The sequence below is a fragment of the Empidonax traillii genome, unplaced genomic scaffold (genome assembly GCF_003031625.1).
Source record: "Empidonax traillii isolate 1590-97213 ecotype Southwest subspecies unplaced genomic scaffold, ASM303162v1 scaffold351:size1117198, whole genome shotgun sequence".
Classification (NCBI taxonomy): Eukaryota; Metazoa; Chordata; class Aves; order Passeriformes; family Tyrannidae; genus Empidonax; species Empidonax traillii.
The window spans coordinates 324,378-341,857 of record NW_020955544.1 but is presented as its reverse complement, the minus strand read 5'-3'; the positions used below and the strand labels follow the sequence as shown (position 1 = coordinate 341,857).

Genomic DNA, 17,480 nt, shown 5'->3' with positions numbered 1-17,480 from the left:
TGCAGTGCCTGAGTGTTTGGAACATCAGCCTTACTTAGCAGGGAAAAAAAACCAACCAACCCTTTCTTCCCAAACAAGGCATGCTAAGAATAAACAGCATTCCACAGCTCCGGAGCACACTGCCCAAGGAATAGATCTGGGGACAAGATTCAAAAGAAAAATATGCAAGAGGCCTAAAAGTGTCTGTCATAAATAAAACCAATTAATAGGTCTCTGAGCAAATGCAAAGGCCAATAGGCAAATAACATAAACACTGCTACAAAAGATCTACATGCAGTTCTCTGCAAAGCATCAAAGACATTCCTTGTTGCACAATCAATGCAAAAGCGATTTCAAGTTTAAAAAGAAAGAAGACAAAGGAAAAAACTGATCCTAAAAAAACAAAGGAGCTGCCCAACTCAAAACACAGTTTCTCCTCTATTTTATTCTAGATGACTAGAACTACAAACCAATGATTTAAATGAAGGGAAGAAAAAATCAGAATCAATGCAAAAAATACTGACACTTATCAAAAACACAGCAGGCAGCTGCTCCTTCCAGTAAACTTCTAAATAATTCACACCCAAGATACAGAAGCCAATCTTAGGAACACACAGTGCCAAAACAGTCGAGGGAACAGTTTCTCTCATCATCCAGATGCAAAACACAGCTCCAAAACAGAGGCACCAGCCAAAAGAGTTGCATTTAAACCAAAATTCCAGCAAATAAAACCAAAACGTGCCTGGAGGAGCTCAGCTGTGAAGTAAGCATGGTCCAGGCTGCACTGCATGGGATCCTGCATCCCATAGCATAGCTGTGGGGACCCAAAAATGCCCTTTGTAGAAGCCAAGCACCCCGTGCCTGCCCCACCACCCAGCCATGTTACAGTCCAAAAGCACTTTGTTTCTATTTTCCTGCAAACTTCCAAGGGAAAACAGCAGCTGATATTCAGAGTGTTCTAAAAGACAAAAAAAGAGCTTGACTTAGGGTATCCCATGGGGATGAACCTCAACAGCTCCACACACAGGGACTCACGAAGAGACAAATACAACACTGCGCCCAAATGGCCCATCCATAAAACTTGGCACAGACAATTGGTGGGCAGTCCCTGGTGGGGAAGGACAGCAGGGCAGGACAGGGGCTGATGGGGTGGAGTGACACATGGGAATCCCCCAACCCTAATGCTACCCACCCACCACCATCTCCACCCCAAGGGAAGGGGCACTGCCAGGGACGCGCTCCAGCCCCTGTACCAGTGGAGTTTCCTGCGTGAGATAAGGAAAGACGTGGTTGGTTTCTGGGCCTCCAGTGCACACGGCAAGAGTATGTCCAGCCTCTCATCCCCCACCACTCAAGTCCTTCTCAGCGGGGCTGCTCTTGATCCTTCACAGAATCATAGAATTAACTGGGTTGGAAGAGACCTCCGAGATCATCAAGTCCAACCCTTCATCCAACCCCTCTGTGATTACTAGATCATGATTCATCCCCCAGCCTGTACTGATAGCAGGTTAGCTGCACTCGACCCAGGTGCAGCACCTTGCACTTAGTCTTGTTGAGACTCCCATGCGCTCTCTTCTTGAGCCTGTCCGGGTCCCTCTGGATGGCCCCGGGATGGCCCCGTCCTTTGGGTGTGTCGCCACAACCACTCAGCTTGGTGTCACCTGCAAACTTATTGAGGGTGCACCCGGTCCCTCAAATCCCGCACCACGTGCTCTGGGATGGCCTTGCTCGAGCAGGGATGTTGGAGCAGATGACCCGCTGTGGCCCCTTTCACCCTGACCCATCAGTCCTGGGATGGCGAGACTTTGTGACTCTGTGATTCTGTGATTCTGTGACTCTGTGATTTTGTGACTGTTTCTCTGATTCTGTGACTTTGTGACTGTGTTTCCGTGATTATCCCTCCGTGTTTCCTGACTCCCCGTGTGTTTCCCGCCCCCGTCCCTGAGGGGGTCCCGCTGTTCCCCAGCGCCCCCTCCCGGCGCTCCCGCCGCCCTCCCCCTGGTGAGGGTCCTCCGGGCCGGCAGGGGGCGCCGCGCGGCGGAACCTCCCGGCCGCTTCCGCCGGTCGCGGCTGAGTCACTGCGCGCGCCGCCCGCCCGGCCCCGAGCCCCGACCGGCCCCGGCCCGTGCCCCGCGTCCCGTGTCCCGTGTCCCCGGTCCCGCCGCCGCGATGCCGCTGGAGAACCTGGAGGAGGAGGGGCTGCCCAAGAACCCCGACCTCCGCATCGCCCAGCTCCGCTTCCTGCTCAGCCTGCGGCCCCGCGCGCCCGACCCCGCCGCGCGCGACGAGCTGATGGCGGCGGTGCGGCTGCACAGTGAGTGTGGGCCTGAGGGGGCTCGGGGGGTCTGTCCCTGCGCGGGGAGTGTGGGCCTGAGGGGCTTGGGGTTGCGGGGGGTCTGTCCCTGCACAGGGAGAGTGGGCCGGGGGTGTTCTGTCCGTCCGCCCGGACCCGACTGTCTGTCTGTCTGTCGTGAGGCGGTGTGTCTGTGTCTGTTCGCCACCCCGAAGATGTGTGCGGGTGGCGGTGGGTGTGTGGGGCTGTGTGTTTGTGTGTGTGCACATCGCCCCTACCCCGGGGACTGCCGCCCTGAGCGTGGGCAGCCCCATAGCTGGGGGATGAGGTGGGGCAGGGAGGGTTTGGACCGCTCTTGTGTCATGCTGGTATCGTGAGAGTCCCGAGTTGAGCGCCGGGGTCTGCTGTGCTCGCAGTGGGTTAAATAGAATCATGGGATATCATGGTTTGGAAGGCACCCACAAGGATCATTGAAGTCCCAACTCCTGGCCCTGCACAGCACAGCCCCAACAATCCCACCCTGTGCCTGAGAGTGTTGTCCAGACGCTCCCTGAGCTCTGTCAGGCTTTGGGTTGTGACCACTGCCCTGGGGAGCCTGTTCAGTGCCTGACCACCCCCTAAGTGAAAAACCTTTTTCTTATATCCAACCTAAACTTCCCCAGACACTGCTCCATGCCATTCCCTCAGGTCCTGTCACTGGTCACCACAGAGAAGAGATCAGTGCTTGCCCCTTCTCCTCCCCTCATGAGGAAGTTTCAGACAGCTTTGAGGTCTTCCCTCAGTCTGCTCTTCTCCAGGCTGAACAGACCAAGTGACCTCAGCCTCTCCTCATACAGCTTCCCTTCAAGACCCTTCATCATCTTTGTGTCTCTCCTTTGGACAGTCTCTAACAGCTTAATATCCTTCTTGCATTGTGGTGCTTAAAACTGCCCCCAGGACCCGAGGTGAGGCCGCCCCAGCCCAGAGCAGGGAAAGAGTGCAAATGGGGAAGGTATAAAGAGCAGTGATGGAAAAGGGTCAGCAAAAGGAAGTGTGAGGGGCAGAGGCTGCAGAAACAGTCTGTATTTTTAACAGGTACCTGGTCACAGGAAGGGTGTCGCTGGTGTCCTTATGGAAACATGCACACAGTCGCTGCAGCAATTAACAGTAGAGGCCTTCCTGCTTCTCTTTCAGACATGGCTCCGTACTACGAAGCGCTGTGCAAGTCCCTGGAGTGGCAGATGGACACGGATCTGCTGAACAAAATGAAGAAAGCCAACGAGGAGGAGCTCAAACGTCTCGACAACGAGTTAGAGGATGCAGAGAAGATCTTGGGGGAAAGTGAAATCCGGGATGCAATGATGGCCAAAGCTGAGTACCTGTGCAGGATTGGGGACAAGGTTGGTGGCAGCACAGGCCTTATGAACTCATATAACACACTGCATGGTAACCCTCTTAGCTGGGCAGGTCCCAGTGAGCACTGGGGGACTTGCAGTGTCTTTTCTTACTGGCACAGCTCAGATGTGGATGGCAGATAGGGGAGGGTGTTACTGAAATTTAAATGATCCGGGAAAAAACCTCAGCCCTTGAAAGAAAACATTGTTTTTCTTGACAAGGGAAAAAGTTATTTTCCATTGGCAGGTATAATTTTTCCCTTTCCTTGTGCCTTTAAACTTTTCTAAGCTGTTCACATTGTGCAGCCTAATTTCAAGTTACAGAGTAGATTTTCATAGTCCTTAGCTTTAAAAGATATACAAGGATCAGCTCTTTTAATGTGATTTAAGTTTTGATTCTTTAAGATTATTCAGAATCCATAAAGTGAAAGTTATGGGAAACTGCAAAGTCATGACTACCAGCAGGAGCCAATATGTGCTCTTACCAAAGGCATTTTGTAAATGTTGTAGGGGCTTTTAACATTCTTATGGTAGAAAACACTCTCTTGCTAGGAGGGAGCTCTGACTGCATTCCGCAAGACTTATGACAAAACTGTGGCACTGGGGCATCGTCTGGATATCGTGTTCTATCTCCTAAGGATTGGCTTGTTTTATATGGATAACGACCTCATCACACGGAACATTGAAAAGGCAAAAAGGTACTGCCGGGGTTGTCTGAGTGCTCTAAAGCACTCTTGGAACAAGCTGTAACAAAAGAAATGGAAGATAAATACCTTTCTGTCCAGAAATGACTGGGACTGGTTGGGAGGCAGAATCACAGTGATGGGTGGGTGTTACCTTCTACTTCCTATTCCTGGAGTTTTCTGTGAGGGGGAAGAGAAAAGCAAGGTTAATATTTTGTGGCATAATATAGGTTAATATTTTCTAGCATAGTGGCTTCATTTGTATTTGTAGCCTACCCCCTGCTCCTGCCTAAAGTGTGACTCAGCCTGTGCTCCTCTCTTACTTATAGCCACCCCAATTTTGTGTTAATATGAATCTTAAAAAATGGCAACTTGTAACATTTTTTCTATGCTGCAGTGGGACAGCTTTGTTTTTAGCAGCAAAGGCAGTGCAAAACTGTTGCCACAGCCGAGGCTGACAGTAGTATTTACCTGCACATTCACAGAGCCTGTTGTTGCTGATGAAGAGGCTGTAAACTTTTCCTTTCAGCTTAAACTTGCACTGTGCAAAAGTATCTGGCCTCTTCTGTGCCAAGGAACCCACTTTCCTACCCAGCAGGTATACAGAGCCTGGGCTGTTTTAACAAGCTGTAACATAAGCCAAGTTATTCTGTCTCTAATGTCATGGTATCAGTTGATTCATACTTGTTTCATATAACTTACGACATGACACATTTACATTAGTAAATATTCTTTGTTCTATTTTAAGTCTAATAGAAGAAGGAGGAGACTGGGACAGGAGAAACCGCCTCAAGGTTTACCAGGGCCTTTACTGTGTAGCAATTCGAGACTTCAAACAAGCAGCAGAGCTGTTCCTTGATACAGTTTCGACATTCACATCCTATGAACTGATGGATTACAAAACGTTTGTAACATACACTGTCTATGTCAGCATGATCGCCTTGGACAGGCCTGACCTTAGGGAGAAGGTAAGGAAAGCAGGTGGAAACACTGGTGCAAACCGACACAGCCTTTCCTTAACCTGTCCATCTCCAGGCTGAAAGTGGTGGTTAAACGTGTCTGTTTGCTTTCAGGTTATTAAAGGAGCAGAGATCCTGGAAGCCTTGCACAGTTTGCCCGCTGTACGACAGTATCTCTTCTCCCTTTACGAATGCCGTTACGCAGCCTTTTTCCAGTCACTAGGTAAAGCTGGGCTTTGTCCTACGACACTATTTCAGGTGTTGCAGTCATTTGTTTCAGATCACACACAGCTTCAGTGGAGTACCCCCAGTCTAGAACTAGAGCTACATGCAGAAAAAAAAAAACCAAAACCCTAGAGATTTTTTTAACAGTGACCTAAAATTTCCTGCTTTGGTTTTTCAAACAAACAAAGAAAAATTTCACATCCAATGAGCTTTGTGAAAGGTCACATATGATTAGGTGGAAAAGCATTTTGAAAATAGCTGTGAAACAGTGTCTTACCTGAAGAGCCAGGTCAGGAAAGTTTTGAAAGGTTTTATCTTCCCAAGAAGCTATGGAAGTTGCAGTCTGAAGGCCCAGAAATCTCAACCTGTACAAGATATTACACAGAAAGTTTTCAGTGTGTTCCTACTTGCTTTCTGATATGTTTTCTTTTTAGAAAGGTGACACCAAAGAGAAGCTTTTCAGAAAACTCATCCTTGCCAGTTCTGAGACTGCTTGTTTTCCTTCTGTAAGATTTAGAACACAAGGAAATAAGATATTTAGAAAGAACTCTTCATTTTGTGCAAGACTAGGCCTGATGAGACTGAGTTAAAGGACAGCATTTTCCTATTGCTGGCCTTATCCCTAGCTGGGAACTGAAACTGTTAGGAAAAAAAAAATCACTTCAGCGCCTGGAAATCCTTGCAGTTAATTTAAGAGCTAGTAGCAGAAAGATAATGTTATTTCCTTACATAACTTTGGGTAAGAACATCTCTTTAAGTAGTTACATACCAAGTTCTGCTCGATTCCCAGCACCGCACAGCTTCTGCAAGATGGCAGATGCAGCTCCTGCTTTCAGCGAGGTGATCCCCCTCACCCCTGACAGGAGGGTTCTGTGCTGATTAACAAACTCTCATTAGCTCTGCCACAATCTTATTTGCATGTTATTACTGCACCTGGTTCCAGAACTACACAAATTTACTTTAGTGTAGAATCCCTTTCATATCCCGAGGAATGCAAGAATACAATATAGCTACGGTCACACCCATTACTTATTAACCGGTGCTATGTGTTTTATTGACATAACTGATATTTTGCATTTCTTAGAGACTACTGGCTCTTTTTTTTTTAAATTTTTTTTTTGTTTCCAGCTATTGTAGAGCAAGAGATGAAGAAAGACTGGCTGTTTGCACCTCACTATCGATACTATGTGCGGGAAATGAGAATCCATGCGTACAGCCAGCTCCTGGAGTCTTACCGGTCGTTGACGTTAGGATACATGGCAGAAGCCTTTGGAGTCAGTGTAGAATTCATAGATCAGTAAGTTCTTTGGATTTTTTAAGTTCATAAAGATCTCACTTTATACATTTTAAATATTTATGATGATCTCATTATGAATAAAGATTTTTGTCCTACTTTGATTTTAAATATGCCAGTTTAGAAGCATGAGAAACTAGTATTTTATTAATTAATTTGTTCTTATACTGCTATGTTTATTGACCTCCGTGTGCTGTGAAACTTTAAGCTTTAGAGGATGACTTAGTTCACAGCTGTGCAAAAACTGAGCTGTTACAGCTTTGGGGATCTGCATGTTTGATGTACCCTGCCAGTCTCTCTCTCTCTGGTTTTGCTTGCTTTCTGGTACATAGACAGGATCCGATGTTTTTCACTTAAATCATACCCTACAGTCTAAATTTGTAATTCTTTTCTAGTATAAAAAAAATAGATTTAGATCATGGTAAGTGGTGAGTGAAGTGTATAATTGACTTTTACTCTATATAGATGAAGCGTGTAAATGCCTTCACAAGACTTATTCTTGTTTCAGAGCGGTTTCAGATTTTTCTAATATAGAAAACTTACAGAAATATGAAACTGCTTGAAATATTCTGAAATTATTAAGTGTTTCAAGAGAAATCAAATACCCATTCAATTCAAAGGTAAATGCTTTAAAGTCATACTAATTCTTATGCATCCCAGTAATGTATTACAAGTTGTAACTTTTCTTAACTGTTGAGCTCAGGAATATTTTCTTCTACCATCAGTGCTGTAGACCACCAGGTGATACAGCAAATTAATAATAAAATAAGCATTTAAAAAAAATTAAAAAATTGTTTAGAGACTTTTCTAATGAATTGACTGGCATGAAGATATTTACCCCAGGATAAATCAGGTGCACTGCACGCCTGCTGCCTTTGGATTTGAAGGGTAGTTGATGCTAAGCTGAGTGATAAGTTTCACTAACTCAAGTACAACACTTGGGCCTTTGAAGAAAGTACTAAGAGCTTTTGTGTTCAGATCACTAGAATGATTATTCTTGGGTGTAATGTCTGAGCTTTAATAAGATAAGGATGCATAAGATAAGATACCTTATGAAAATACATAGGCTGCTGCTTCAGAAATACAGTGTGGTGACACTGTATTGTTGTAGCAGCAGTTTCAGTGCTGTTAGGTCTACAAGCACTTGGTGAAACATGATCTAACCAACTTCTTTTCTTTATTTAGGGAGCTTTCAAGATTTATTGCAGCTGGGCGATTGCACTGCAAAATAGACAAAGTAAATGAGATTGTAGAAACTAACAGGTATGTAACAATTCCTGGTTTTGACAGCCCAGTTCAATTTATACCTTTTGATGACAATTTACTACAGAAATGTTTAGTGCCTTGGTATAAAATATAATCTCTAACCCCTTTTTTCCTCCCCCCCCGCAATTCCTAGGCCCGATAGCAAGAATTGGCAGTACCAAGAAACCATCAAGAAAGGAGATTTGCTGCTAAACAGAATTCAGAAACTTTCCAGAGTAATTAATATGTAATTTTTTTAATGCAAGGGAATGCAAGATTTAGATGTTTAAAACATTTTGGAAGTAACCTATAAATATATTGTATAACTTGGTATACTGTAGGGAAAAAAATAACTAGCAGGAGAGGTAGTGTTTTTACTTTCCACTTCATTATGTACACACTGTTCTGTTCGGGTGTACGGAACCCAGTTCATTTATTAAATGTATTATACCATTGGTGATCTCTTGTAATATACTTTGTTCCTTTCCTTGCCTGTGTATACAGAGTTCAGTATTGAATAGCAAAGCAGAGTCACGACCTGTGAACAGACAGAACTCATGGCCATTCTATCCTTGCTTTTTTAAGACATTTGTATTGGAATCAGAGGTGAAAAGAATCAGTTGCATTATAGTAAAGTAGCCAAAAATTTTAGAGAAGATTGTGGACTGTCCAGACTGGACAGACTCTTTCAATAAGGGGGTTACAGTTTAAGGGAGAAGGAATAAGGATACAAGTGGTTGGGGTGAAGAAAGAATATAACCACAGAAACTGTACGGACTAAAACTTTGGGAACATCTTTAACTGAAGTAGCCTCTCCCTTAAAACTACAGGAAGTCAGCACGTGAGCAAAGCATTATATTTGCAATTCCTGCCTGGGTTAGATTTGCAGAGGTCAGAGAGATGGCAGGACCTGTGGAAGAGATCACTGCAGTGTGACACAACTGATTAAGTACTGCAGGGGTTACGATTTCTTCCTTCACAGCTGCTGAGGAATGAATGTCTCACATAGGCTGCTGCCAGGCTGATGACACATGGTTTCTGGCCGTGGCAGAGCCTACGGCAGCAGCTGTTTACCCTGCTGGCCTGCCTGAAGGGTTTTTTCCCCTCCTACCAAAGACAGTCTGTGACTGAGCTCTGTGAGCTGTTTGATGCTGCTGCACTTGGCAACAGAACCCATTTACTGCCGGTATTCACTGCAACTCCAGTGCCTGAAGTAACCCCAACAGGTAGATGGACACAAAGAAGAGTTCCAACATTTGGAAGCTGCTGTGTCACAGACAGGACAGTGAAATTTCCCCTGCCCACTTGTCTCCTATGTTTGAATTGCTGCCACCTGCTCAAGGTTGGACCCTTCAGTGCTGAGGGGCTGTTGCTGTTCTCTAAAGAACTGTTCTGAAACCCAAAATATGACCTCATAATTTTTGGTTTTCTTTTACTACTTACTGGAAGCTGTTTTGGTTGTTCCCCATCCAAGGAGCAGATACTTAGCTAGGGTTTAAAGGTTTAAGTTTCAAACAGTAACAAATAGAAGAAAATTCTGATCTTTCTTCAGAATAGTGAGAGTAATAAATGAGAACTCTAGAATTCACCAGGTGGTCAGCTAATGAATCTCTGTTTTGTGTGTTCACACACATACCACTTTCTGTAAAGTTTTAATTGATATTACCCAGTATTCAGACTTTTCAAAGCTGCAGTAATGTCTCTTGTTTTTCCATAACAGATAAGTAGAGCCAGCTAGGGAGCCTTTAATCAGGCTGACTTTTGGGAACATGTTTTCCACCTTCCGTATGTGCAGATGTGAAGCCTATCAGAAGACCATACTGTCTGAATGTCTTTACTGAATTGAGGGATTTCATTTCTGGTGCACAGATAAATTTTCCTTTCCAGCATGTTTATACTTGAATTGGCCTTAAATAACTATATCAAAGCTTCCATTCAGTTTATGAACTATGTTTTTAACTGTAAGTTGAATAGAAACCTACTCAAAAAAACTAGGCTAACAGGGGCTTCACGCATTCCAGAGAAATCTTCCTGCTCTCTTAGTGTAGGTAAGAGCAACAGAAAACAGAAATGCCTACTCTGTGAGGAAAATAAAAGTATTACTAAAGAGTCTTAGTGTGCTCTAACGTATTTGGAGAGCTATCAACCATTTTATCCTTATCCTATCAACCATCATTATCATCGTGTTGGAGCCAAGCATTTCAGAATCTGGTGTTCTCTGCTCAATGTTCCAAACAGAAGTGCGCAATCCTACCAGAGCAAAGACCCCATTTAAAGATCCCAACTTGCCTTGCTCATTTCCTGATCTCAGCCTGCATCCTGCGAGGAAGGATCCAGGGAGAACCCAGAGAGCTTCTTGCCAAAGCCTGGCAGCAAAGAGTCACGGCAATTTTACCTGAGCAATATGAAGGCTTTGTGCAGCAGGTCGGCCTCTCAGCCATTCCAAATAGTGGTGGAATAAAATTCTGGACAATTGGAGGGAAAGGCAACACCTCCTAAAGTTCACAGCTGGAGGTGCAAAGCTTAGCCAAGCAGCTGTTTGCTCTCCTGAAAAAAAGAAAAAGCATCTGATACACAGTTTGCCCAAAGAGTAGGAATGCTGAGGGGTCCAGGGTGGTCAGGCCTTGAGCTGATCAAGGGCATAATTATGTCTATTCTGTTGTTTTTAACTGCCTACTTCCATTTCCCTGTCAAATCAGAAGCATTAGAACTTCTGCTTCCTTTAAGCCCTGAAGTAATTTCAAGTTACTTTTTACTGTCCAGTGGTTGTATTAGTTTTACCTTTGGTTTATCTGATCTTGTGATTTTCCTTTATTTAACTTTGATTGTGAGCAGCACTCCAGACACAGCCGTTCGTGCCTCGTTCTTGACACCTTTCCGTGGATTTATAGTCCACATGCCAAAGTTGTACATTCTCTCTTGTAATTTAAGCTTGTGCAGTTCCTTGAGCTAATGCCATTCTCCAATTTCGCTTTGCAAGGCTGACTTCACCCTCGCTACAAAGTAGCCAAAACCAGACACAGATTTCAAGCCACAGTCACAACACTGAGATGCTTCCACCTCACTCTGCAATGCATTCCCTGCCGTTAATGGGTGGGAATGCAGAAGGGAAGGGCAGGAGGTGGGGTGTTGCAGGGTTTGTTAGCAAAGCTCTGCTACTAAGTGGTTGAAATCCAGTTTGTGAACTAAAGTTCTCTGGCTCACCCGTCTCTGCTGACCTGCCACCACCTCGGTTGCTTCTCTCCCTGAACACTGGGCTACAGAGCTCAAGGTCCAACCTTGCAGGCAAGAGACAAGGCACTTGCTTTAGCAAAAAGTCACCTCTCATGGACAGGAATGGACTCTGGTAAAGGGAACTCAACAGCAAAATGGAAGACAAAAAACTTCCAGCACTGTCAGACAGCACCGAACCCAAGCAACAGGCACACTGTCCCTACTGATGCTGAAGAAAACTTCTGTACCAATTTCGCCAGAGATACCAACCATTTCTTCTGGGCTTGGACAAAGCTTTCTGACTGCACTTCCCAGGCCAGTTTTCCTCCATTTCAATAAAGTCTGAATCCAGCTTAGTTTGAAGAACTTCCCTTAAGGTTTTTGAGATTCCCCTGAAGTTTGCTGGGTCAGAAAAAGACCCAAGCATATGCCACTTTTCCATGACAAAGCTCCCATGCTGCTTGTTAGGAACAAATCCAGCAGCTAACACAGCTCTGAGCCAAAGCACCGAGGAAAACATCCAGTCAAATTAAAAAGTCCCATGGCGGATCCTACAAGCCACGTGTGTTTGATTATGTGCTGCAGCAGAACGTGATAATGAACCAACAGGAATTTGCATTTAAATAAAGCCAATGGCAAGGCCTTGTGTTGGTGGTTTTGGTAATGGCACAAACAGCGGCACCCACGGAGCGCTCCGGCCTCCAAAGGCAGCGGGTGCCAGGGCTGTTTGCCGTGTGCAGGGAGGGCACCAGGCCAACTTCACACCCACCCTGCATCCAGAGCTGCTGGGGCAGGACCAGGGCTCACACGAGTTTCTGCCAGAGGCAGGCTGCAGCCTTTGAGCCCAACAGACACCTTCAGCTTCCCAGGACACATTGCCAGCTTTGATGTTAAATGCAAAGGGCATCGACAAGATGCATAACCCACCCCCCCCGACAGGGAACCTCTGAGACTGGGATTTCATTGCATGCACTGCCAGTCTCCTACATCAGCAAATAATTCTTCCCAAATATAAACTCAAGTATTTTCCTGTAAGACAATCACTGATGGGAGGAAACTGCTTTCTGCCCAGTTCAGAGATGTCTGTGCTTACAGGGTTCCAGGCCAGCACCCAGTCAGAAAGCATTTTTCATCACAAACCCCTTTACTGAACCTGCAGTCACCGTGAAAAGCAATAACCCCCAGAGCAGCTCTGCTCTGCCCAGGGGTCAGGGCTCCCTGACACTGCACCGCACCAAACACGGCAAAGGAAGGGGAGAGGGAGGATGCTGCAAATCCACAGGGCCGAGTTACCTTCGAGAGCTTGGGGGTTACACAAGATAAATGCACTCTTTTTCCTCTTCACCTTGCCAGTTTTAGAGGACATCTAAACCCATATTAAATGCAGTTAAATGCAGTTATTCCTTCAGTTTGAAGCAGACTCCGTCATGAACTTGCCTGAACGCCGAGAGTTCAGAGTTGTTCTGCTGCACAAACACCCGACTCCATGTGCTCCATGTTGTGGTCACTTGTACAGCTCAGCACAACCAGCTTCAGTGCCAACAGCTTACATGGGATGGCACAGATGGTAGAAACTGCTACTAGGAGGGAAAAAGTATTTGCAGGAAGGCAAAACAAAACAAAAAAAAAAAGAAAGAAAAATCTTCAGTCAACACAAAAGGTAAATGTAGAACTATTAGGAGTACTTAATTGTAAAAAGACAAAGCAGAACTTGCTTGTTGTCTGCACCTCTTTTGCATCTTGTAGTGTTTATTCCAAATATTAAGGAAAACTTGCTATAAGAGGGAAAAAAAAAAAAAAGACAGCATAAAGGAATCATTGCCACAGATGTTATCTAAAGTCCTGTCCTAGTAACAGGAGTTTTACAAACTGCTCCTCAGAAGTTGTCCACAACATCGAGTCCTGAGTCACATACAGAAAAAAAGCTTTGTAAGAGTATTTAACCTGCTCAGTTCACACACTTAATCTACAAACTGTGAAAACATGGAAGCTACTTTTTAGGAATGAAAAAAAACCCCAGGAAACATGATGATTCAACATATTGCATCTGGAGCTGCGACAGCTGCTTTCATGACTCTGATTAGAAAATAATATAAAGTGTGAATCTTAAGTAACAGAAGGTCCTTTGCACAGGAAAATGCTGCAGAGCTGATCCAGGCACCGCTCAAAACCAGGTACCAAACCCTTGTAGGGCGGAAAGCTCTGATCCTACTGGGCTTACCCGCAATGCCGAGGTACAGTGACAGAATTTGATCACATCCAATTCTCTGAAATTAGTTCACATAGGCACCAATACAGATAATGTTTTCCTTTAATAGTGAAGGATTTTATAATGAAGCAGAAACATATAATGTATTCCATGCAACCAACCTCATTTATTGAAAAGTCCTAATTTTATTGCCTTGTTTAGTAACATGTTTGTTCAACAAACTAATCTTTTTCATGAAGCAAAGCACAACTTTTTCTTATAAATAGTATAAATTATTTTATTTACAGAAACTTGTTACAAAACAAATAGACTATATATTTATTTTTCTTTTAAATATCCAAAGTAATTTTTCTATCCCATGACATTTGTTCATGTACTATACAGCAGCCAACACAGAGTTCAGCTGATCAGATGCTCTTGATTATGTATACAAATTATCAAACTATTCACACATTTTACACAGGAGATTGCTTTTAGAACCAGGCTCAACACCGAGCAAGATGCTTCCAAGGCCTACATTCACATTGACATTATGTAGTGCTCATTTCAAAATTATCTTTAAAACGTAGAATATCTTGCACAAAAGGTAAAAATGATTATTTTCTGCTGAACAGTGAAACATTTAAGAATCTTTCTAAGCCCAATTCCCTCCTCCAGGACAGAATGAGTAAAAGACAAGAGAGAGATTCCTTGGCAAGAGAACTCTTACAGGAAGACAACTGCCTTAGAAATGCCATTTGGAAATCACATCTTTACTTTTTTCATGGTTTTAAGAGGTACTTACTTGGGGTTTTTTGTTTTGGAATAGCAATAATTTTGGAAATTTTCTGAATTATTTAATTAATGTATACCACTCCCCTCCTTCCCAAAACGAGACAGTTAAATAAACTGCAGGTTAAAACCACATTTCATACTCTTGGCAATATCCTAAATATCAGTTACCAATGGGATTGTTCCAACACAAGGTATTCGAATTAAAAGATTTTACAAAAGTTATCAGCATCAGCATTTGCTTTCTTTTGTCAACCCATCTCATTAATTTCAGAAATATCTATATATATATGTATGTGTATACATATATATACACATGCACACATACATACATATACACACACATATATATAGGTGGAAAAAGCAAGCTCTAAAATTTCAACTGAACATTCAAGTCTTTTAAGGAGAAGCTGTCTAAACAGTCCAAGCTTAAAACTAGTTATATCAGGCACTTTCAGTTTTTCCATTAGTTTTAAACCACATGAGACCCACACAGATGCGCACGCACACACACGCACACGAACACTAAAAAAAAAAAAAAAAAAAAAAAAAAAAAAAAAAAAAAAAAAAAAAAAAAAAAAAAAAAAAAAAAAAAAAAAAAAAAAAAAAAAAAAAAAAAGAGAAGCAGTGTGTCACTTAACTAAACGGATCTTCTGGGAATCAGGCAACTGATAAGCAATGTCATATCGACCATTCCAGCTCCGATCCTGCGCTCGGGGCTCCCGGGGCAGGACCCGACCGCAGGACCCGGGCGATCCTTTGCGTGGATCCACTCCCAAGACAGGAAAAGGGACACGGCTTTCACAAAACGGAGGCATCCCTTACGTTGCAAAGTAGGCATGTTAACTATTGGCTTGGCAGTGAACCACTTCAAATTATAAAAAGGTATTTGCTTTTTCTTTTTTTTAATTAATTAATAAATAAATACTAGATGATCTCAATTGTACCAAAACTGGATATAAGAAAAAAAGACCTGTGCAAAAATACATATTTAAATATGTACAATCAATTAACAAAATATGTCTTCTGAAATAGGGATACTTCAATATTTATAATAGAACAAGAAATTCCAAAATAAAGATACAAAAGTATGTTTTTTTTTTTCTTGTATAATTCTTTGTTCATCATTGCAGCAATTTTTTAGGTTAAGAAAACTGCAGGAGTCATAACGAGAAGTTGGAAAGACTATAAAAACTGTATCTCTTAAATTAATACCAAAATCTGTCTAGAAACAACCCAGCCACTGCAAATTCAATTTTTGCAAGGAAAATTAATTTTAAGCTTCCTTAATTATTTACAGTAAGAACTATGTGACAATAAAAGCTTCAAGAACAATGTTCTGCTTATAATCAAGATCTAAACCATAATATTTTAGCAGGTCTGTAAGGGCAGACAGAATTTATGTTCTAACTCTTTGCTCCCAGTGGCTCAAACCCATGTGACACAGGCGGCTGCAGACACTGGCTCTGTACAGGAATTCACTCTTGTCACGTCTGCCTTCTACCGAAGGAGCCCGAATTTGCCATTTTGCTTTCAGATCAACAGAACCTTGAAAAACCAGGAGAGTTCGATCACAAAGTCGCTACCATCCAATCTTGCCAAATTTTTGTTTCCTTTACCTTTGTGTCTATACCAAGAGTCAAATTGCACTTGTGACTGGCGCTATCCTGAAGTGGAAGTTCTGCCCCAGGGACTTCATCAGAGCGTGGATTTCACTCCAAATGTGCAGGATTTAATACACTTTGATTTCTCTTTGTGGCACATCACTTTGGTTCCTTTTACGTTAAACCAATTGCAGTTCTAACAATCCTTTCAACAGGGCATCCTATTAAATATAAATCCTTTTGTTCCTGAAAAGTTGTCTACTAGTTGTTTTTTTTTTTTTTTTTAAAGTTTGCATAATAAGAGTCTCTAGTACATTGCTTTCTCAGTGTGATCTTTTGTATCAATTCAAAGCTAAAGTGTCTGCATAGAGGCTTCTTGTTGTTTTGCTGTATAACAATGATTTTGTAGGAAGTTCAGGTGAAACTGAAAGCATTGTTAGGTAAACAACTAAGCAACTGCTACTCAGAGTGGCTTTGGATTCCCTGATGTACTTACTACTTGCCACCAGAATGGGGAGAAGGCTGGGCTACTTGAACAATTGGACAGGCTCAGATTGTCTCTTCTCAGCAATAGCTGGTGCCCCTTTAAGGCAGAAAAAAAAGTTCTCCTTGGTTAGGAATTAATTTTCCTTTGTTTTGCCCCCTTAATAAAACTTTAGTCAGTTTTGAGCCTTTACCTGATGTTTAAAAACTTAACAAAAACATCCAGACGGGTCAAACCATAATACAATGAGCCCTTTAGCAGAATTCACTTTTGAGGTGTTTTTAAGCAAGACAAAGTATTTCATAAAAACTGGCTGGACTATATAAAACTGTGTAAAGCCCCCCTGTAGTCATAAAGCCTGGGTGGGCGTGGGATGACTGCGATGCACAAACCTGTGCTTCACAGGGAACTCCACTGTCAAATTGGGTGTTTATTCCAGAATTTTGACCAAAAAAATCTGAGTGGTGGAAGGCGTCTCATATTAACAATTTAGTTGCACAAACAAGGCAGAAAGAAACTGACTTTTATGGTTTTTAGAAAATATTTAAATACTTTAAAAACTTAGTTTTAAAAGGGCAAATTTCATCAGCTGAAAGACAAATCCAGCCTAATTTCACCAATAAGTTATCTTTTTTAAATAACAAAGGCCTATGGTATACAGTATAGGTCAATAAATATATTCTTTGGGCATAGAGTTTTAGAGGTTATTTGCCTTTGTCTGTTCGATGTTTTTGGAATTTTTAAAGAACAAAATTACTTTTTCTTCCACAATCAAATCTTATTCAAAAGAATAGAAAATAGGTTTTGTATCACACAAATACGATATTTTTATACTTGTTTTCTGAGCAATGGCCTCAAACAAGTTTTTTCCGGTTTTGTTGGGTTTGTTTTGTTTTAAACTCCTGATAGCTTCTTATCCCAAATTACCTGCAAAAGGCTGGGCAAAACAGACTAGTTTTTGAATTGTGCTATTTTTTTTTTATATTCCATTAAAGGAACATTGCTATAAAAACACTAAAGCCATATTCCCTTCTTGAGGGCTTCTTTCCATTGTGCCTCACACATTTTTCCCCTTGTCGCGGGGTCCTCTCCATTGAGGGTGTCTGTCTGGTTAGCTATCACCTACAAAAGACACCATCAGTATAAAA

General features: G+C 42.7%; 1 protein-coding gene across 1 annotated transcript; it reads left to right on the top strand.

Moving 5' to 3' along the window:
* The first annotated feature begins 2,014 nt into the window (after window positions 1–2,014).
* On the top strand, window positions 2,015–8,521 carry PSMD6 (proteasome 26S subunit, non-ATPase 6). The gene is made up of 8 exons (XM_027892422.1): window positions 2,015–2,293; window positions 3,446–3,651; window positions 4,198–4,343; window positions 5,077–5,296; window positions 5,402–5,510; window positions 6,641–6,809; window positions 7,992–8,069; window positions 8,206–8,521. Exons 1-8 carry the CDS (start codon window positions 2,149–2,151, stop codon window positions 8,300–8,302), a joined length of 1,170 nt encoding a protein of 389 aa, XP_027748223.1. The 5' UTR covers window positions 2,015–2,148; the 3' UTR covers window positions 8,303–8,521.
* The last annotated feature ends 8,959 nt before the right edge of the window (window positions 8,522–17,480 follow it).